Source organism: Dromiciops gliroides, chromosome 4, assembly GCF_019393635.1.
Source record: "Dromiciops gliroides isolate mDroGli1 chromosome 4, mDroGli1.pri, whole genome shotgun sequence".
NCBI classification, from domain to species: Eukaryota; Metazoa; Chordata; class Mammalia; order Microbiotheria; family Microbiotheriidae; genus Dromiciops; species Dromiciops gliroides.
The window spans coordinates 255,971,795-255,995,012 of record NC_057864.1 but is presented as its reverse complement, the minus strand read 5'-3'; the positions used below and the strand labels follow the sequence as shown (position 1 = coordinate 255,995,012).

Genomic DNA, 23,218 nt, shown 5'->3' with positions numbered 1-23,218 from the left:
AGAGTTAGACACAAGGAGCAGCGAGACTGAATGGATGAATGAATGAATGAAAGCTTTGCATCTGGATTTGGAGGAGTAGAGTTTGAATCCTGACCCTGTTACTGTGGAACCTTAGGAAAATCACTTAACCTCCTTGAACCGCCCCCCCCCCTTAACTCCCCTCTGTAAATGAAGAGATGGCATTGGCTGGCCTCTGATATCCCTTTTGGCTTGATAGTCTATGAGGAGTGGGAACCCATCAGTTCTCACAGGTTCACTTATTTCTATGCAGATAATAATAATAGATAGTGGTTTTTTTATAGCATTCTAAGGTTTGCATTAGTCATGTCCAATTCTTTGTGACCCCATTTGGGGTTTTCTTGACAAAGATCCTGGAATGGTTTGCCATTTCCTTCTCCAGCTCATTTTCCAGATGAGGAAACTGAGGCCAAGAGGGTGAAGTGATTTGCCCAGGATCACACAGCTAGTGAGTGTCTGAGGCTAGATTTGAACTCAGAAAGAGGAATCTTCCTGATTCCAAGCTCTGTCCATTGCACCACCTAACTGTCCTAGAGCAAAGCTTCCTAAACTGTGGGTCAGGACCCCAGATCAAGTAACTGAATGTGGGGGTCATGAAAAATTTGGCAGTAAACGTTTGATTCGCATACCTATTTTACATATCTATGTACCCAGGGTCGAATAATAATTTCTCTGGCAAAAAGGGGTCTTGAGTGCAAAGAGTTTAAGAAGCCCTGCCCTTGAGCACAGGGCCAGGGATCAGGAAGACTCCTCTGTGTGTTCAAATCGAGCCTCAGACGTTCACTAGCTTTGTGACCCTGGGTAAGCACTTAATTTTGTTTGCCTCTGTTCCTCATCTGTAAACTGAGCTGGAGAAGGAAATGGCAAACCACTCCAGTATCTTTGCCAAGAAAACCCCAAATGGGGTCATGAAGAGTCAGCCACGACTGAAATGACCGAAGAACAATGAAAAGGTTTACAAACCACTTTACAAATCTTTCATTTTATCTTTACAACTTTGATAGCTTGTTCTTCAGTCATTTCAGTCGTGGCTGACTCTTCATGACCCCATTTGGGGTTTTCTTGGCAAAGATACTGGAGTGGTTTGCCATTTCCTTCTCCAGCTCATTTTCCAGATGAGCAAACTGAGGCAAATAAGGTTAAGTGACTTACCCAGGGTCACACAGCTAGTAAGTGAAGCTGGATTTTAATTTGTCTTCCTGATTTTAGGTCCATTGCTCTGCTCTGCTGTTCCTCTTAGCTGCCTGATGAATTCAAAATCTGTATTTCCATCCCTAATCTTTCTCCTAAGCTCTGATTCCATTGACAACTTTCTGCTGGACAGATATCTACCTGGATGTCTCTTAGTCAGTTTCCCCCCCAAAACCGAGGGGGGATGGACAGAGATTAGAACCGACATTTAGAATTTTAAATTACACAATCCTTTGCATGGGCTCTTCTCTAATGCCTGAAATGCACTCTTTCCTTCCCTATAGTGAGCTCTTGGAATCAATAGCTTCCTTCAAGGCCCAACCCAGATAAAACTTTTTACTCTAAGCCTTTCCTAACTCTGTCTTTACTTAACTGTCTATGTGTTGAATATATCTGCCTAGTAGACTATGAGGTCTTTGGGGTCAGAAGGTATTTTTAATTTTGTCTTTAAATCTCCTCCACCTAGCAGAGTACCTTGCAGATAGCCCAGGCTAACAAATACTTGTTGAATTGAAATTGGAAGGGGAGGGAAAAAGAAAAGGTGTGTGTATGTAGCTGGGAGAAGGGAAGCAGATTTAGAGGCAGGTGAATTCTGGATTTCGACTCAGACCAGGGACTTCAAGGGAGAAAAAAAATGAGCCTCATCACTTAAGTCATTTAGAAAAAAGGAGTGGGGGTGGCTAGGTGGCAAAGTGGATAAAGCACTGGCCTTGGATTCAGGAGGACCAGAGTTCAAATCCAGCCTCAGACACTTAACACTTACTAGCTGTGTGACCTTGGGCAAGTCACTTAACCCTCATTGCCTCACCAAAAAAACAAAAAACAAAAAACTTCAGAAAAGTAAGGAGTGTCTCTAAACAGAGGGAATATAGGGAGATTCCTGAAGGATTCACCCTAACAGATTATGTCATCCCTTCCTAGAGACTGAGCCAAAGGGCAAAGTATCTGGGAGCCCTGCACATTACTGTCCCTCTCCCCCGTGGGCCTGAGGAAAGAAGGCTCATTCCCCCTCCCATGCTCCAGGGCAAACAACTTAATTGCTTTCTAGACTAGTTGTATCCTGTATTCTAAGAGGGGATTTCTAGAGCTGGGATGGACAGGGTGTGGGGCCCAATTATATGTATGGGGTTGTGTGGCTCCCCACCCACACCCCAAGAATGGACAGTGGCCTCTCTGGCCAATTCCAATGCCGCTGGTGCGGTCTAATGGAATGAATCCCGCACCTAGGAGCCTGATCGGTATTTCTGGCTCTACTTTGTGATCCTTGACAATCGACCTCCAATATTTATTCTCTGTGACCTTGAGAAAATCACCTAACTTCCCGGTGACTCTGTTTCCTTATCTGTAAAAATGAGGTTCTTTTGGTCTCTGTTCTTTAACTCCATATAAAAAAAGAGGGTATTGGATGATACTCTTTCTGATGGTCCTTCCAACTCAGGTACCATAGGCTTAATGATGGAGAGCCAGAGGGGACCTCTGAGCTGAGGTGTCTGCTTCTTTTACTTTAGAGTGTGAGAACTAGAGAGATTAAGTGATTTGCTCAGAGTCCCACTGAAAGTGTCAGAAGTGGGCTTTGACCTCAGGTCCTCTGACTCTTTGTCTTTGGGGGCTAGCCCTGGAGTCAGGAGGACCTGAGTTTAAATCTGGCCTTAGACACTTGACACTTACTAGTTGTATGACCCTGTTTGCTTCAGTTTCCTCATCTGTAAAATGAACTGGAGGAGGAAATGGGAACCACTCCAGTATCTCTACCAAGAAAACCCCAGGGCAGCTAGGTGGCACAGTGGATAGAGCACCGGCCCTGGATTCAGGAGGACCTGAGTTCAAATTCGACCTCAGACACTTAACACTTACTAGCTGTGTGACACTGGGCAAGTCACTTAACCCCAATTGCCTCACCAAAAAAGAAAGAAAGAAAGAAAACCCCAAATGGGGTCACAAAGAGTGGGACACTACCGAGCAATGACAATAACCTTTGACTCCAGAGCCCGCATTCTTCCCACTGTACCATGCTGCCTCCTGTAAACTGCAGGAACACTAAAGTCAACAGCTGGACCAATAGTTTCCTGGGGCTGGAGTAGTTCCAACTGAGAGCAGGCTTTGGGGAGGGACATCAGATGAAGATCAGGGCCTGACTTGACAGGCCACAGGTGGAGCCAGGAGTAATGCATTTGCACCTTTAGAGGGGTGGAGGAAGGAGGAAGAGGCAAAGGCCTCACACACCTGCAGTCTCTGCCTAGGAGCCCAGCCTCCAAGGAGTTGTCCAGACCCTAATTTGGACTTCAAATGAGGAACATGCAAACTGTGCACCTGTTTCAGTATTAGAATCATAAAATCTAGAGCAGGAAGTGACCTTAGAATTCATTTACTTCACCTTCATTTTGCAGATTTAGGAAAGGGGCTCAGAGAGGGGAAATGACTTGTCCATAGATATGTGTTAGTCAGGAAACCCGGGTTCAAACCCTGGCTCAAATTTCATTTTTTTAGTTTTGATTACCCCTCAAATCTATTGACTCTTTTTTTTTTTGCAGGGCAATGAGGGTTAAGTGACTTGCCCAGGGTCACACAGCTAGTTAAGTGTCAAGTGTCTGAGGCCGAATTTGAACTCAGGGAGTCCTGAATCCAGGGCCGGTACTTTATCCACTGTGCCACCTAGCTGCCCCAATCTATTGACTCTTAAAGTTGGGCAGGTAGCCCTAGAGAAGGGTATGTTTCTCAAATAAAAGGTGACAGCATAGTATGGGAGGAAAACCACTGAAGTCTCAGGTTTGAATCTAAACTCTGTGACTACCTGTGTGACCTTGGGTAAGTTACTTAACCCTACTGTGACTTAGTTTCCTTATCTATAAGATAGGAAGGTTTGACTAAATGAAATCTAAGGTCCTTCCCAGCTCTACATCTATTGTTTGTTTGTCCTTCCTTCTTGGAGAGTACCATGACTTGCAGTGAATTGGATTTAAGTGAGGGAGGGCTGTGCAAGGTCACCAACCTTACTCTCTCCTCCAGAGCCATCTGGGTCCAGTGGGAAGACAGAGATCAGGACCAGCTCTGTATCTATGATCCTTCTTTTTTTTTTTTAATTAATAAAGTATTTTATTTTTTTTCCGTTACATGTAAAGATAGTTCTCAACTTTTGTTTATACAAGCTTTACAATTTCAGATTTTTTTCCCCTCCCTCCCCTCCCTCCCCCCTCCCCTAGACAGCAGGTAATCTGATATAGTATATATATATATATATATATATATATATATATATATATATATATATATATATATATATATATATATATATATACACATAATAACATTAAACATATTTCTGCGTTAGTCATGTTATAAGAGAAAAAATCAGAGCAATGACGACAAACCTCAAAATAGAAAAACATCAGCACCAAAAACAAAAGAAATAGTATGGTTCATTCAGCATCTATACTCCGCAGTTCTTTTTTTTTTTTTCCCTGGATTTGGAGATCCTCTTCTATCATGAGTTCCTGGAACTCTTCTGTACCATTGCATTGGTGAGAAGAATATAGTCCATCACAGTAGATCAACACTCAATGTTGATGATACTGTGTACAATGTACTTCTGATTCTGCTCATCTCACTCAATCTATGATCCTTCTTAAACTACTAGGTTAGAACTAACAATGCCTAGATTGCAGGAAGGAAGCAAAATGACCTGAGAGGAAGGGTAGGCTACAAAACTGCTCACTGCCAACATGCAACAGACGCTCCTGTGCGTCCAACACAGAGGACTTCTAATCTGCAGGGACCAAGGCTGGAGCTCCTAAAAAGGGCAGTGGGAGGAATTGGTCCCATCCCTGAGCCTTAATTGCTTTCTCCTCACCTAGGGGACAAGCAACTCACTTCCCTCCCTGTCCCAGAGAGGATGACTGCTTTGAGCAGCTTGGGACACCTGAGTCCTCCCCGTCTCTGGCTCATCTTCTGTTCCTTCTCCCGATGTTCCTATGACTGAGTTGTGCCTGCCAGCTCTCAGATGGCTGCTGACAGCTGTCCAGAGCACTTCAGGGTGACTCATATGCAAAGCTGTCTCTATGAGCCAGGGAGCAAAGGAGTTCTCTAATGGGAGAGCCGAAAAAGATCTTGGAGATCATCCAGTCCAACCGGCTCATTTTACAGAAGAGGAAACTGAGGCTTAGAGAGAGGAGGTGATTATGGCACACAGTGGTTTTAGGGTGATTAGTGCTTTGCTTTGGGACCCTAAACAACTTCAGTTCAAATCCAGGGCATGGCTATTAATAATAGGCTGCTCCCCCAGAGGCAGTGGGAGTATAGTGGGGAAGAGGGAGAGGAATAAGCATTTATTAAGTGCCTACTATGTGCCTGGCACTGTGCCGAGTGCTTTACAACTATGGTTTGATCCTCACAAAAACCCTGCAGTTAAGGAAACTGAGGCAAACAGAAGTTAAGAGACTTGCCCAGGGTCACACTACTAGTAAGAAATTTGGGTCTTCCCAACTCTAGACCTAGTACTCTATCCACTTTGTCACCTAGTTGCCTAATAGTGGGCATTGGGCCTGGATTCAAGTCCCAATTCTAATATTTACCAGCTTTGTGACCTTGAACAAATTTAAATTAACCGGGGCAGCTAGGTGGCGCAGTGAATAAAGCACTGGATTCAGGAGAACCTGAGTTCAAATCCAGCCTTGGCGGGGCAATGAGGGTTAAGTGATTTACCCAGGGTCACACAGGTAGTAAGTGTCAAGTGTCTGAGGCTGGATTTGAACTCAGGTCCTCCTGAATCCAAGGCCAGTGCTTTATCCTCTGTGCCATCGAGCTGCCCCCATTTATTATTATTTTTGGGGGGGTGAGGCAATTGGGGTTAAGTGACTTGCCCAGGGTCACACAACTAGTGTCAAGTGTCTGAAGCCAGATTTGTACTCAGGTCCTCCTAAATCCAGGGCTGGTGCTCTACCCACTGTGCCACCTAGCTGCCCCCCCCAAAAAAAATTTAATTAACTTCTCATAGTCTCTCACACATGTAACTACATGTGTGACCTTGGCTGGGTCACCTTCTCTCTGGAGTTGTCCAGTTCCTGCTCTAGAGACTAGATGGACTCTAAAGTTCCTTCCAAATCCTCTTCATCCCAGTTTCTTCATTTGTAAAATAGGAGTGGTGATAATTATACTATTTACCTTATAATGTTATTGATTAGAAGTGCTTTGTGGTCATAAAGTCTAGTATAAATGTAAGCTATTTGTAGGAATCACAGGATTTGGGCACTAAAAGAGACATTAGAGACCATTTAATCTAACCACCTGAAAGGAGGGAAACTGAGTCCCAGAGAGGGAAAATAATGAAATAATAATAATTAGGGGTAACTAGGTGGCTCAGTGGATAGAGCACCAGCCCTGCAGTCAGGAGGACCTGAGTTCAAATCCAGCCTTATACATTTACTAGCTATATGACCCTGGGCAAGTCACTTGACCCCAATTGCCAGAAGGAAGGAAGGAATTCTTTGCTTAATACTTCTCATTTATATAGCACTTTGAGACATGCAAATTTTTTCATGTTTGATCTTCACAAAAACCCTGGAAGGCAAGTGTTATTATTACCCTCCTTTTACAGTTGAGGAAATTGAGGAAGACAGAGGTTAAGTGACTTGCCCAGAGTGACACAGCTTGTAAATATCTGAGGCTGAATTTGAAATTAAGTCTTCCTGACTCCAATTTCACTACTTTATCATTTGTATCACCTGGCTTCTAGTTACTTGCTTAAGTAATAGAAACAGGATTTGAGCCCGGGTCTTTGGATTCTAAATCCAATGTTCTCTCTAGTACCCTGCCTGAACAGGGCAGGGTAAGGGAAGTGGCCAGTATCCTGGGGAATAAAAAACTTCTGAAGACTCACCGCAGAAAGTCCAAAGTCTGAAGATGAGTTCCCTCCCTCAGGCTTGATTCTCTAGGTAGGATGACAAAGAGGCCCATAAAGGTAATGCTTCGTGTGCATGTATATAGAGAAACATGCTGAGATAAACAGAAGCAGCAGGGAAAGAGAGTTGGCCTTGGAGGGAGGAGAATGAGAGTCTAGCCCCAGCTATCTGTGACTAGTATATGACTTTGGCCCTGGTGAGAGTAGAGCTGCAAAAGATCGTAGAGATCACAACTTTGATTTGACAGATGAGGAAACGTCACACAGTGACATCTGGGTATCCAAGGTCACACAATGAGTTAGTGGAAGAGCCAGAATTCTAACCCAGGTCCCCCGACTCCTGATCCTGTGCTCTTTCCTTTCGATTACATTATGAGGAGGTCAGCTGAGAGTCCTGGCAGAGAAATAGATAACAAGGCAGTCCAGTAACTCTCCCTTCCAGAATTTGGTTTACAATTCTTTTTTTTCATTTTGGCTGGGCAATGAGGGTTAAGTGACTTGCCCAGGGTCACACAGCTAGTAAGTGCCAAGTATCTGAGGCCACATTTGTTTTTGTTTTTGTTTTTTTTTTTTAATGAGGCAATTGGGGTTAAGTGACTTGCCCAGGGTCACACAGCTAGTAAGTGTTAAGTGTCTGAGGCCACATTTGAACTCAGGTCCTCCTGAATCCAGAGCCAGTGCTTTATCCACTGCGCCACCTAGCTGTCCCCCCCATTCATTTTTTAAAAAATGTTTTACTGCCTTTTATCTTAGCAGTCATTTCAGACCTTCCCCCCCTTATGGCAAAGCAAACCAATCAAGCAAAACCATCCAATAGAGTAACTGCATCTGTCCGTTGATGACCAATTAGAAGCTATTTCTTAGTCCTGATGAGAGGTAACCAGGTCAAAAAACTGAAGTTTTCTATTTTTGTTCAAAGAATGCTACCTAACCAGGACTCAGTTCATTTCTTTTTACCTGCTTCCTCTTCTGCAAAATAGGGGCAATTAAGACAAGGCAGTTTGGGCAGCTAGGTGCTGCAGTGGATAGAGCACCGGCCCTGGAGTCAGGAGGACCTGAGTTCAAATCCAGCCTCAGACACTTAACACTTACTAGCTGTGTGACCCTGGGCAAGTCACTTAACCCCAATTGCCTCACCAAAAAAAAAAAAAAAAGACAAGGCAGTTTGATGTCTCAGTGGATGGAGCACTGGGCCTGCAGTTAAGATGACCTGAGTTCAAATCCAGTCTCAGACACTTAATAGCTTTATGACCTTGGGCAAGTCATTTAACCACTATCCACCTCCATTTCTTCCATTGTAGAATGGGGACAATAATAACACCTACCTCCCAGGATTGTTGTTAGGATCAAATGACATATTTGTAAAGTACTTAGCACAGGGCAGCTAGGTGGCACAGTGGATAGAGCACTAGCCCCTGGATTCAGGAGTACCTGAGTTCAAATCCAGCCTCAGACACTTGACGCTTACTAGCTGTGTGACCCTGGACAAGTCACTTAACCCTCACTGTCCCGCAAAAAAAAAAAAAAAGAAAGAAAGTACTTAGCACAGTACCTGGCATGTAGTAGTTCTTAATAAATGCTTCTTTAAAAATGGACTAAATCCAAAGATTGATGTTTATTGGACCTGGAAGGTCCTCCAAGGGGAAGTTTCTAATGATATGGCATAAGGTTTTGTCCTTGGCTCACTTCTGTGCAATGCTTTTACTAATATATTGAATAATAAAAATAATTAGCATCCACACTTGTGTGTATAGATATAAACAATAGTTCTCACTTTGTTTCTTCTGCAAGATGGGGGCAACGGGGCAGCTAGGTGGCGCAGTGGATAAAGTACCAGCCCTGGATTCAGGAGGACCTGAGTTCATATCCAACCTCAGACACTTGACACTTACTAGCTGTGTGATCCTGGGCAAGTCACTTAACCCTGACCCCCCCCCAAAAAAAAATAGGGGCAACAATCCTTGCACTGTCCACATGTTTGGAGGAAAGCGCTTTATAAACTACAAAGTGTTAGAGAAATGGGAACTGTTATTTAAAGGCACTTATTAAGCATTACTATGTACTACAGCACCAGAGATAGGAATAGAAAAGGCAATCACTGCTCTCAACATGATCACATTTTAATGGGGGGGAGACAAGGGCACACACATGCAGCTTTCCGTCAGATGGAAAGGTGAAGCCTTACTTAGGATTCAGCCCAAAGGCATATGGAAATGTTATTCTGGGTTTCTGTGTGATGACCCAACTCCTGTGCCTCAATTAAGGCAGCTGAGGGGGCAGCTATGTGGGACAGGGGATAAAACACCAGTCCTGGATTCAGGAGGGCCTGAGTTCACGTCTGGCTTCAAAGACTTGACACTAGCTTGTGTGACCTTGGGCAAGTCACTTAACCCTCACTGCCCTGCAAAATGAATGAATGAATGAATGGAGAGATAGAGAAAGAAAGAAGGCAGCTGGCCTAGTTGGGTTCTTCTTGGGCTGATATTTAAATGAATTTATATTTGCATTGTCTGAGCAAATGAGCATTGACAGATGGTTTCAGAAGAGTATATTGGGTGAGAAAAGCAAGTTAGCCAGGAATTTTAAAACATGCCACAGATCGTCCAGGGAGTGAGTAATTGAGTGGATTGTTTGCATAAAGACAGAATGAGTGGAGGGGAGGGAGTGGGTGGGTGGGTGGTGTCTTCGATGATGAGTAGGTAGTGAGCCAATTTAGGCCCTGTCTAGGAAGGCTAATGTGAGGAGGTGAGAGGCTGACTTTGAGCCTCACCCAAACTCTACACTAAGGTTCAAAGGGGTGTCCTGCCCTCTCTGCTATGTGACTGCAACACCCTAAGAGCATTTGCAGCTCTAACAGAGCAAGGCATGAAGGGCGTGTCCCGTGAGTCCTCATGGTGTTTTTAAAAAGGATATTAAGAGTTGTTAAAAAGCATCCGATCTATCCAGGCCAATGTTACAAACTAGGCCTGAGATTGTGTTTGCATTAGTTGTGGTTTTTGAGTGTAATGAAACTTAAATGTACTTTGGAGTCAAGGACTGTGTGAAACTGAGACCTTCCCTTATAGAACTGTATCTCAACTGTCCAAAGTGATTCTGGGGAAATAATAGAAGACCTGGGTTCAACTCTTACCTTTCCCCCTCTCCCCCTCAGTAGACTTGTGATCTTTCGCAAATCTCTTCCCCTCTCTGGACAAAATTTTCTTAACTATAAAATGAGCGGGTTAGATTGAGATAATCACTAAAGTTCCTTCCAGCTCTGACCACTCTATGGATTTTTTTTGGAGGGTAGAATCTTTTAGTTTAGTTTTTTTGGTTTTGGGGTTTGTTTTTGTTTTTGCAGGGCAATGAGGGTTAAGTGACTTGCCCAGGGTCACACAGCTAGTAAATGTCAAGTGTCTGGAGGTAGATTTGAACTCAGGTCCTCCTGAATCCAGAGCTGGTGTTTTATCCACTGCACCATCTAGCTGCCTCCTCTGACCACTCTAAAGTTCAAAAATTCCATTAATTTGTTTATTCATTCGTTCAACAAATGGCTTATTGAATGCCTATTATGTGTTTGGTTCTGTGCCAAGCTCTCTGATTCTGTGACCCAAGTTTGAAGCCAACTTTTCCCCCCAGAGGTTTGGTGTAGGGTAGCACTGGCAGAGGAAGATGACAACAGCTGCTCCCATAAAGATGTTAACCTTCAGAAGCCTCCAGACTGGAGGACTACTTGCTTGTCTGTCTGCAGAAACAGCTGCAAACCTTCCCCCCAGTCCTCCAGCCCAAAGGGAAACCCTGTAGCCAGATTTGTCCAGGCAACTTGCCAAGGACTACATCTCATTTCCGTAAAAGTTGGCCTCCTCCTGGCTCTCCAACTGATGTCAGCTTTTGTCCCATAAAAGAGAAATTGAAGCAGCTTGTGGTACAGAGGTTAGAGCCAACTGTAAGGTTGCTGAGAGAATGGCGCGTGAGTGGCTGGGGTTAGGGGAGGATGAGGGAGTCAATTCAGGCCAGACGCAAGAAGATTTCTTTAACTGGGAATTTCTTTCTTTTCTTTCTTTTCTTTCTTTTTTCTTTTTCTTTTTCTTTTTTTTTTTATGAGGCAATTGGGGTTAAGTGACTTGCCCAGGGTCACACAGCTAGTAAGTGTCAATTGTCTGAGGCTGGATTTGAACTCAGGTACTCCCGACTCCAGGGCTGGTGCTCTATCTACTGTGCCACCTAGCTGCCCCTAACTGGGAATTCCTAGACCCTGATTAACCCTCAAAGTCTCAGTTTGCTCATGGATCCAATGGAAAACTTAGATTCAATCAGCTCTAAGGTTCTTTCCAATTCTGACTCTCAACATTTTCTAAGTTATTTTCTCCTTCACGTCTAACTTCAACTCAGCATAACAAGCATTTATGAACTACCTACTGTGTGTCAGAGACAAAAATAAAATGGCCTCTAACCTCAAACTGCTTACATTCAGGGTGGAACGGGGGAAACCCCAGTAGATGCAAAGTATAAACAAATATAAATTCTGTCAAACATTTATTAAGCACCTACTATGTGCTAGACACTGTGCCAAGCACTGAGAATACAAAAAAGAACAAAAGACAACCCCTGCCCTCAAGGAGCTCACAATCTAAGGTGAAAATTAAAAGTAATTGGGGGGGGGGCGGCTAGGTGGTGCAATGGATAAAGCACCGGCCCTGAATTCAGGAGTACCTGAGTTCAAATCCAGCCTCAGACACTTAACACTTACTAGCTGTGTGACCCTGGGAAAATCACTTAACCCTCATTGCCTCACCAAAAAAAAAAAACAAAAAAAAAGTAATTTGGGAAAGTGGTACTAACAACTGGGAGAATTGGGAAAGGCCTCTGATAGGGAATGGCACTTGAGCAGATCCTTGAAAGTAGGTAAGAGTTTCAAAAGGTAGAAGTGAAGAGGAAGGGCATTCCAGGCAGGAGATGCAGCCTGGAAAAAGGCAGGGGGAAGAAATGAAATGTCATGGACAGGAAATAGCAATTAGGCCATTTCTTTAGAATGTGAATTTTTCATGTTGTATTAGGAACCCTTGTACCATCCTTCCAGGGGCCTGGCTGTGTCCATTAACAAGAATTAACTTGGCACATATGTGGCATCATGCTAGGCACCATGAGGGTTATGCATTCTAGGAGATGTTATCCTTGCCCCCAAGGAGTTTATTGTCCAAGAGACAAAGCTGGACAGGTGAAACTGAAAATAATTGGGGCAGCTAGGTGGCGCAGTGGATAGAGCACCGGCCCTGGAGTCAGGAGTACCTGGGTTCTGATCCAGCCTCAGACACCTAACACTTACTAGCTGTGTGACCCTGGGCAAGTCACTTAACCCCAATTGCCTCACCAAAAAAAAAAAAGAAAAAAGAAAGAAAGAAACTGAAAATAATTAAATGTGGCTAGACTAGAAGTGTTGTGGGGAGGGGTCAGAGAATGGACAAATCACTGTGTCCAAGAGAGGAAGACTTTTCAGAATATATGAGAATTGAATTGAGCTATGAAGGAAGGATAGGATTTGCACAGCTAGAGGAGAATGATAGTTATCCCAAGTAAGGGGCAAATCCAGGGAGTCAAATGGTATGGCAAACATGGAAGGGAGTGAGGAAGTTGGTCTGAGTATAGCAGTTGGTGTATAAGGTTAGGTCAGAATCAGCTATGGAGGGCCGTAAATGCTGGGCTCCATGGTGTAAATTTTGTCTAATAAGCAATGGGGAGGGGCAGCTAAGTGGCACAGTGGATAGAACACTGGCCCTGAAGTCAGGAGGATCTAAATTCAAATCTGGCCAGATACTTACTAGCTGTGTGACCCTGGGCAAGTCACTTAACTCCAAATGCCTTTAAAAAAAAAAAAGCAATGGGGAACCACTTTAAGCTTCTTAAGCCAAAAGAGTGACCTTATGAAAGTCATTTAAAAAGATACGAATCTATATCTTTCCCTACCCACCATTCTTGGGTTTCTTCCAGAATCCACAGGAAAACCATGGACTGGCCGTGCCAACCCCATCTGTCCCAGAGGATTTTGCGGACAAAGAAGTGACTAATACAGGTATCTGGGGTCCCCTTGTCTTTGGGATGTAGGGCTCTCAGACACTAGTTATCGCCTCCAAACAGCAGCTCAGGCTGGCTGAGTCACAAAACAAATTGTTCCCTGAGATCCCAGCCTCATCTTACCTTCCTCGCCCATTGATATAACAGGATGTGGGCTGGAAAGGGGGTTATGGCAAGGGAGTGGGGGAGAATAAAGGAATGGACAAGAACTCTTTCATTTGGGGGGAGGCAGGGATGGATCTGGAGGGCCTTGGGGAAAAAAAAACTACCCTGTTCCTCCCATCCCAGAATCTCTCTCTTTTTCTTGGTGTGAATCCAACAAATTTGAAGAAGTATAACATGGTCCCTGCCCTCAAAGCACTTACAGTTTGGTTGGGAAAACAAAGTATAAACCAGTGAAAAGATACCTATCCTGGTTGGCACAGTGGATAAAGCAATGGCCCTGGATTCAGGAGAACCTGAGTTCAAATCTGGTCTAAGACATGACACTTTCTAGCTATGTGACCCTGGGCAAGTCACTTAACCCCATTGCCCCCCCCCCCCCCCGCAAAAAAAAGAAAAGATACCTATCCTTATAAGGCAAGTAGTGCCTAGTGAGTAGTCCAGTCAATAAGGGTTAAGGGTCCTCTGGAGACAGAGGCCAGACACCAAGGACAGGAAGGATGTTATTAACCCAGGAATGGGTGAAGGCTGCTACCTAATGACAAGCTAGTCCTCTCTATGGGCAGCTGGGTGTCAAAGCTTGGAATCAGGAAGACTCATCTTCCTGAGTTCAAATCTGGTCTCAGACACTTACTAGCTGTGTGACCCTGGGCAAGTCACTTAACGCTGTTTGCCTTAGTTTCCTCATCTGTCAAATGAACTAGAGAAGGAAACAGCAAAGCACTCCAGTATCTCTGCTAAGAAAACCCCAAATGGAGTCACAAAAAAATCAGACATGACTGAAAAACAACACAACAAAATCTTCCATATAGCTTCCTTCAGGGCTGTAGGTGGAATGGGGTAAGAGAACTCTGTCTGTTAACATATCTCAGGATAAAATGAATACTGGGGAAAAAATGTCATGAGGGGGTAGGGATCCTCCTGTTCCTAAAGTAGCATGGCAACTATAAAAAGCTTAGAAATTCAAACTTATTCTTGATGGGGAACCAGGATACCTCAGGAAGGGTGGGAAAGGGGAGAAACTAGGCCTAGGGGTTTTTAGAAAGCAGGAACCTAGCAAAGAAACAAAGGAACCTGGCAAATCCATATCTGTTAAATAATCTCTACTGGGGAAAAGTAGGATGAGAGAGAAAATGTTTGCCTCTTAAGTGTTCTTCAAAACTCAAGCTGAGGAGCAGCTAGGTGGTGCAGTGGATAGAGCAGTGGCCCTGGATTCAGGAGGACCTGAGTTCAAATCCAGCCTCAGACACTTGACACTTACTAGCTGTGTGACCCCCTGGGCAAGTCATTTAACCCTCATTGTCCTGCCCCCCCCCCAAAAAATAATAATAAAAACTCAAGCTTAGTTCAAGACAAACTGTGAGAGCTCAGCTACATACACTCTGCTATCCTTTGCCTGCTGATGTAGCAAAACTGACTTGCAGGGGTTTGGGGGAGAAAACATGGCCGGGAGGAGATGATAGGAAAAGCTAGGCCTACCCCCGCCCAGGCCTCCTAGCTGTAATCAGTAGCAGTTTTTTCCCTCCTCGCTGCCCCCACCTCCAACTCCTTTACTGTCTCTCCCCTGCCTGTGATAGAAGAGCTTGGTCAGGTGGACCAAGAATGGGCCTGTGCTGGCCACCCCTCCCCCATTGTCCTTCTACCTTGCTGTTGCAAGGAGGGCCACGTTGCCAAGTATGCAGGACTCAGGCCATGGCTCCCCTGACCTTCCTACCTAAGAAACAAATACTGATCATTTATTTACCTTGGGGGTGTCCTTCCCCAGGAGTGGGGAATAATGAGATGGGGACCCTGCAAGTTCTGGACCTCTCTCATTCTCCTCTGCTTTTTTTTATAGGCAGCAGCCTACAAGTTAATGGCAACCTCCGACTCTACAGCTCCGTGGGGGACCTGAGGCCTGGGCACTATGGTGAAGAGCCCATCATCCCTCCACCCCCTGTGGGCCCAGCTCCAGGGCCACCCCCTGATGTCTCGATTTTCAAGGGCGAGTCTCCACCCCCTCCCCCACCTTCCATGCCACCACCTCCTCCTCCCCTACTGCAAGAACCTCAACCCCCACCCCCACCCAGCATGGCCCCACCTCCACCACCTGTGCTTGGGGCTCTGTCTCCCCCATCTACACTCTCCTCCCCACCGACCCCCACCCCTCCGGACTTCATCCCTCCAGCCCCACCCCTAGCCTTCTTGGCACCCCCACCCCCTCCTATGCCAGCACCGGGACCCCCAGTCCCAGAGTCTCCTCATACCCCAACAGGGCCTCGGGTCTTCCCTTCTGGTGGGGTATCCAAATGGAAATCAGAGACTGTGCTAAATGGGGGCCAGTCTGAGGCCTACAAGAACAGCCCTCCCAGAAGCCCCGCTGCCCCTCCTACTGAGTCCAAGCCTGATCCCCATCTTACCTTCCCCCGTTCCTTCAAGGTGCCCCCCCCAGCACCTGTCAGGACCTCATCCATCCCAGTTCAAGAGTCTCCCAGGGATCCCCAAGAGGAGAAAGGGACCCCTAAGAAGATCTCAAACCGGCTTCCCTTACCACCCAGTTTCCATATCCGCCCTGCATCCCAGGCATACCCTGATGGGACTCAGGAGCCAGATGGCCCCAGGAAGCCTCAAGACACTGTGCCAGCCAGTCCTCAACCTAGCCAAACCAGCCCCAGAATAAACAGCAGAACAGCAACACCACCCCCAGCCTCTCCACTGCCACCCCCAGCACCCCCTCTCCCTCCAGAGGCTCCCCCTCTGCCAGTGATTGAAAAGGTCCCAGTACCACTGGCAGGACTTGGGAAAGGCCCCAAACCAAGTTCTCCCATCCCCAAACCCAAAACTCCCACCTCAGTGGCTGAGGTCTCCCCAGATCCCGTGGATTGGCGGGATCCCAAACAAATGGACAAACTGAGAAGCGAGCTAGCTGCCTACCTCTGTGGCTCAAGGAGAGAGGAACGGTCCCCTTGCAATGGGACTGGTCCCACACCTCCTTCCAAAGTGGGAGAGAACAGAGACAAGAGCCCCATTTTACCCAAGAAAGAGCCTCCCCCAAGCCTGACACTCCCACCTGTGGACTATGCCCCACCAGACTCCCCAACTCCAAGTGTCCAGCGCATCAAGAATGAGCTGGAAGCCCTGATGTCCCCCTCACCAGCTAAGGAAGCTAAGCCAGCTACAGGCCTTCTAGCTCCTAAGCCCCCACCAGAAGCCAGAAGGATTGTTGAGAATGGGAGTGGGGATGCCAGACTTCCTAAACCAGTGGCCAAGAAGCTCCCACTTCCACCCACCCCACCCAAACCTGAAGCAGAAAAGGGCACAGGCATCCCCACAGACAGGACTGTTGGAGCAGGGGAGAAAGCCACAGAGCCTCAACCATCAGCAAAGTCATCTCCCCTTCAGGATAAGGGTTCCCCTTTGGTGCCTCCAAAACCTGATAGGATGGGGACACCTTCTTCTCCAGCCCCTGCACCAAAGACTCCCCTAGCCCAAGAGGAGGTGCCAGTTCTCTACAAATCCCACCAGGGCCAAGACCAGGCACACTCTGGCCTGGAGGTTGCCGTAGTAACGCCCAGCCCTGCCAAGAGGGAGCCTGAAGGAACACAGGAAAAGGAAAGCCCATCAGTCAAGACCCCTGGAAAAGATCCGTCAGACAGGGAGGTCCTCAGACACCCAGTGACAGGGGAGGTGGTGGAAAGGGGATCTCCAATGGCCTTACTCCTTGCTGCCAAACAGAGGGCCCAGAAGGGGCGGGCTAGGCCCAGTGCCCTGGGCCGGTCCTCTCTGCCAGGGAGTCTCCGTGGCAACAGAAATCAATCTGAGTCTGTCTCCTCTGAAAGCATCATCTACAGTGAGGTCAGGCCCAACTCCTTCACCGTCGTGCCCAAGTCCATGAGAGAAGTAGAACAGGCTCCTCAGAGGTCCCCACCAACTCAGCATGATAGACCCAGCAAGTGGGGCTTCCCATCCCCAAGAGGTCCAGTGACTTCAGAGTCCCAGCCCAGGCAGAGATGGTCAAAGGAAGAGCCTCAGGCCTCCCTGGTGCAGGAGAGATCAGCCTCTGCCTACAGCCCCCAAAGACACCTGCTGCCCAAGTCCTTCTCTTCACCATCCTCCCCTTCATACAAGTCAGGTGAGGAAGATGAAGAAGAATTTAACTTTGAGGTCATCCCACCACCCCCTGAGTTCAGCAATGATGCTGATCTTTCTAACCCACCTCCTGCCCTGGCTCCAGCTCCAGTCCCGACCCCAGCCTACCTGGGCCACAGGGGTTCTCCTCTCCGAAACAGCTTCTCTGACTATGGCCATGGCCTAGACCTGGGCCTTCCAGGCTATGAGAGGCCATCACCCTCAGGATCCCCAGGAAATAGCTACTCCCGCTACTACCCTGGTGTCCACTACAGTGGGGGCGGGGGCTTGGACCGCTTCTCTGGTGGGGGCCGCTCCCTCATTAAGAAACGCCTATACCTCAATGAGCCACGGAGGAGCCCTGGACCCCCACGCTGTGGCCCAGGAGGTGGACCTGCCCGAAGTCTGAGTACCCCAAATGCCTTTGGGTCCCAGCCTGTTGGAACCTATGGGTCTGGGCATGGAGGAGCAGAAATGAGGCGAGTTAATTCTTCAGGCCGAGCACCAGGGGGCCTGCACACCCGAAGGCTATCCCTAGAAGGGACTGGAAGGAATGGACCATATTCAGGAGGGGGAGTTGGCACTGGTGGACCTGGGGAGAATATATACAAAGTATCTAATACGGACTACGGCTTTGCCCCAGCAACCAGCAGGTGAGTCCTGGGGTAAACACGTGAAGAGGTTGGGAAGGGAAAGGCAGACAAGCCTGGCCAAACTGAGATGAGCTACTTACAGCATCAAAGATAACTTGCTGGGCAGCTAGGTGGCACAGTGGATAGAACACCAGCCCTGGATTCAGGAGGACCTGAGTTCAAATCCAGCTTCAGACACTTAACACTTACTAGCTGTGTGACCCTGGGCAAGTCACTTAACCCTCATTGCCCTGAAAAAAAAACACACAAAAAACCACAAACAAAGGTAACTTGCTAGGCACCCTTTGGGTTTTCCCCTTTCACACTCAATAATGGTGTTCAGATGTGCTAGAAATCTTCTCCCCTCTTGTCTTTTTCTTCCACCATCCCTCTCCTTTTTTCCTTCCTCCTTGTAAAGAAAAAGACCAACATTTGCCACCAGACCCCAGCTGTGGCCTTCCTTGAGGGTTTCTTTATCTGCTTTCAAATACAAATTACAAGGAAGAACTACTGGGGTAGCAACACCGTCTGCCATTTGTCCCTTCCCTTGCTAGATCTCTGGAGATCTTGGATAGCCTTCCTCTCCCTGTCCCCTAAGCCCCAACTCCGCCAGCACTAGACTTGACACCTGCTTCTTCTATTTTGTCCTAGCTTTAATCATTACTATGTAGCACGTTACTTCATGTGTCAAATGATGGTTGTGTTCGACACCTGCTTCTTCTAAAGGCCTGTTTCTTGATATCATTAAGGAAGTGAGATAACTTCTCATACTTCCACCAGACTTTGTCTCCTACAAGACAGAAGCAATCACACACTTGTGTGATAAATAGTTCAAGTATTATTCCCATTTTATAGATGAGGAAACTACAATCCAGAAAAATAGCAAGCCTAAACTCACACAGCATATTAAGTGGTAGAATAAGGGTGCATATCCAGGACCTCTGGTTATAAATCAGTGTTCTTTTCTCCAGGAAGCTTTCCCTGATTAATTCTTGACATTTTTATTTATTTACTTTTTTTTTGCTGGGCAGTGAAGGTTAAGTGACTTGTCACACAGCTAGTAAGTGTCAAGTGTCTGAGGTCAGATTTGAACTCAGGTCCTCCTGAATCCAGGGCTGGTGCTCCTTCCACTGCGCCATCTAGCTGGCGCTTTATCCACTGCACCACCTAGCTGCCCTCAGTGTTCTTTTCTCTATGACACACAGGGGCCACTGCTTCAGCAACTCTGCTAGAGGCAATAGGGAGCCACTAGAGTGGGGGGAGGGCAGGTGATGATCAAATATGTGCTTTAGGAAAATCACTTTATGGGGGAGAAACTTGAGTCAGGCAAATTCACTAGTAGGCTGTTGCAATAATCAAGGCAGGAGATGATGAGGGCCTGTGTCAGGGTAATGTCAGTGTTAGCAAAGAGAAGAAGGCATATTTAAGAAATGTTACAAAGGTGAAATCAACAATCCCTGGCAACATTTTGGATATGGGGGTGAGAGAGAGTGACGAGTTTATCCTCAGATAACTACAAGGTTGTAAGCCTGAGGAGCTGTTGCCCCCTACAGTAATAGCCAAAGTTGGGCAGGGGGATTGGGGGGGGGGAGGTTAGAAGGAAAGATAATGAGTTCTGTTTTGGACATGTTGAGTTTAAGATGTTTACTGGAAATCCATTTGGAGATGTCTGAAAGGTAGTTGGAGATGTGAGATTGGAGGTCAGCAGAGAGACTGGGACAGGAAAGGTAGATTTGAGAATTGTCATTATAGAGATGGTAATTAAATCCATGGGAGCTGATGAGATCACCAAGTGGTCTTATCGAGGTAGAAAAGAAAAGGGCCTAGGACAGAACCCTATGGGACACCTTTGGTTAGATGGAATGATTTGGAAAAGGATTCAGCAAAGGAGATAGAGAAGGAGTGGTCAGATAGGGAGGGGGAGAACCAGGAGAGCAGAGTTCCAAAAACCTAGAGAGAAGAGAGTATGGAGGAGAGAGTGATCAATAGTGTCATAGGCTGCAGAGAGGTCAAAGGGAATGAGGATTGAGAAAAGGCCAATGGATTTGGTAACTAATATTGACAACTTCAGAGAGAACAGTTTTGGTGGAATGATAACCTTTTTTTTTTTTTTTTGGTGGGGCAATGAGGATTAAGTGACTTGCCCAGGGTCACACAACTAGTAAGTGTCAAGTATCTGAGGAATGATAATCTTAGAGCTGGATTGTAAAGGGTTGAAGAGGGTGAAAGGAGAGAAAGTGGAGGCCCTTATTGAAGATGGCTTTTCCCAGGGAATATAGCTACACAGAGCAGAAGAGATATAGGTGATTTCTATCACGTTTCTAGGATGGAAAAATCGAGTGAGGGTTTTTTGAGGATGGGAGAGTCAGGCATGTTGGTAGGCAAGAGGGAATGAACCAGTAGACAGGAAGAGACTGAAAATAAGTGACAAAGTGGGGATTTCAGAGAGGGCAATCTGTTGGGGGAGATGGGATGGAATGGGATTGCTACAACAGGTAGCAGGGTTAGCCTTGGTAAGGAGTAAGACCACCTGGCCATGAGAGACAGGGATGAAGAGATAATGTCAGAAGATAGGAGAGGAGAAAGAGGGGAGGAAAGAGAGTTCCTGGCAAATAGCCTCAAATTATTATATAAATATGAAGCAAAGCTCTCAGATGAGAAGATTGGGGGTGGGGAGTGGGAGCCATAGAAGGTTTTAAGGAGGGAGGGATAAAAAGGTTTGGAAGAGACGCTGTGGAGAGTAGTTTTTGTTTTTTGTTTTTAATAAATGCCAGCTCCTTCTTGTTTGGAATTGTTCCTTTACCCTTCCTTCCTTGCCTCTCACCTTTTTTTCCTAGATTCCTTCTCCACTCACTACCTTCCTATTTGCACCCTTCCCTCCCCATGCCTTTAAACTAAATTTTTGGTGTAGAACCGTAGAATTTCAGGGGCTGGCAATTTGATCAACATAGAGCTGGCCATCCCTGTCTACCCCCAGCCCTATGGGAACCTGGGACTAGGCTGAAGATACATAAGTACTTGTGGAATTTGCTTTCCCTAGCAATAATGTAGCACCATGGGCATAAGACTAGGGGTGTGTGTGTGTGTGTGTGTGTGTGTGTGTGTTTGAGTCTGGGTCTGTGTCAGGACTCATCAGACCAGCTGCCTTCAATGTTCTGAACTGCCTCTCTTCCCACTCCTAGGTCCTCCCCCAGCAATGCCAAATATAGCAGTCCCCTCAACACCTTCACAGTGCGGCCTGGAACCCGACAACCCATTTCCTACGTATACTCTGGAGCACATCGAAAAGCCACATCCTGAGTCCTTTGTCTGCCTCAGTGGGCTGGAACTTAGCTGAGAGACAGATGGACAGTGAGAAGCAGTCTTCTGGAAAGAATGAATGGCTCCTGTTTGAGGTTTTTTTTTATAGAACACTGTCATTAACACCTGCATTGACTTAGATGTTGGAGGGGAGGGGAGGAAAGGAAAAGACCCTTGGCTAGGATCCCTGATCAGACAAAGCCCAAGTTTCTGGCAGGTTAGAACCTACTCTCCCCGCCCCCCATCCCCAACAAATGCAAAAAAAGTTCTGAGGTTTATAACAGTTCAAACCATAAATAGCCTGTGAGCAGACTACAGTAGCAGGGATACTGTCCCCAACCCCAAGGTCTACCAAGAGTTAGAAGTCCAAATGGGGCCCCATTGGAGTTTACATCTGTCTGGCCCTCAGATCTTGCTCTAAGTGCTTGCCACTTCTGGGAGAGGAAGGCCTGGCTATGTCTCAAGGGGGCTAGGGGTCTTTGAATACATCCACTTCCACAGTTTTCGCTCCCCCAAATGGAAAGGCCCCCTGACCCACCCCCACCCAGAGCCTACTACTGATGTGGGGGCCCAAGAAGATCAAAGTGCCTTGGACTGCTGTTTGCCTTGGGTAGGGGAAGGGAGGGGGAAATGCTATTTTTTTCCATTTTCTTAAGCCAGGACAAGGGGAAGATGAGTTGGTATGTAGAGAGGGATGGTGAATGGGACTTGCTTTACAATTCAAGTCTAGATCTTCTTAGCCGTGATTTTGGGATCAGAACACAAAGGAGCGGAAGACTTGGGTTCTGGGGCTTGACTTGGGAGTCATTAACTTAGCCAGGCCTTCCAACAGGCTTAGGAGGAGGAATCCTCACAGATCTCACCCTATTCCCCTGACCCACCCCCTCAAAAATAATCGTTCACCACAAACATCGCTGGGGTTTTAAAACCTGTAGCTAAAGAAGGGAGAATAAGGAGAGGCAGTGTCAGTGGATGATTTGTAGCTGACGAGTTTAATGGTTAACTGAAAAGTGAGAAGAGAAAGAGGGAGAGAGGAAGAGAAGGATCGGGTCCAGCTTGTCTGGCTCAAGGCAGGGACATCTGCTTAGGAAGCAATGTCCCCTTGAATGTTCTTCCTTAGGCCTTAGGCTCAGGTAAGTGACATTCCTGAACCTGGTCCAGGGGAGCTGCCCATCTCTGTCCCCTGGGGGTCAGAGTGCTCTATTTAGTGACAAGGATTATGAATGATGTCAATATGTGGATACAATTGGTCATGCCCAGTGGGAAGTGTACAGAATAAGCTTTGAGGAAATGGCACAGTTGGGGGTGGGGTGGAGAAATGAGCGTAAAACCTGCTAGAAAACTTCATATCCCTGCATTTCCCTTGCTGAGACCAGGGGATGGCATCTGCCGATCTCCTTATAAGAAATGTACTTGACCCTACCTCCAAGCCCAGCCCTGGCTCTGTGTATATGAGATTTGTGTGTATTTTCTCTGCACTCTGTTTTTGTGAGAGTCTATTAACTTATATTCTGAATTAAGGCACACACAGGAGGGGTGCGGTGTGGGCTAACTGCTGTATGTTATTTAGAGAGGGCAGAGAGTGGGCTTTTCTTGGCTATGGAAATAAACAGGCCTAGTTTGAAATTACTGACTGTGACCGGCTCTCCAGCTGTGCACTGAGCATTTGGAGTTATGATGATGGAGCGGGGAGGGAGGAGAGGGGAGGAAGGGTGGGAGGAAAATTTGGTGTATGCTTTTATTTCTGTTCCTGTAGGTCAAAGCTTTGAATTCTCTCTACTCCTTACTACCTTCCCCTCTCTATCCCAGGTGAGAGTGGAGAAGAGCAGGTTTGAGGCTCAGTCACTATGATAAATGCCTTGTG

General features: G+C 46.5%; 1 protein-coding gene across 2 annotated transcripts in view; it reads left to right on the top strand.

Moving 5' to 3' along the window:
* Positions 1-22,983, top strand: part of C4H6orf132 (chromosome 4 C6orf132 homolog) — a 51,326-nt gene extending 28,343 nt beyond the window's left edge. For both annotated transcript variants that reach the window (XM_043999491.1, XM_043999492.1), the window contains 3 exons: positions 13,070-13,151; positions 15,153-18,075; positions 21,237-22,983. In XM_043999491.1, coding sequence (XP_043855426.1) covers positions 13,070-13,151; positions 15,153-18,075; positions 21,237-21,354 — 3,123 coding nt within the window. In that variant the 3' untranslated portion in view covers positions 21,355-22,983. The remainder of the gene's footprint in view (positions 1-13,069; positions 13,152-15,152; positions 18,076-21,236) is intronic.
* Positions 22,984-23,218: the final 235 nt, after the last annotated feature.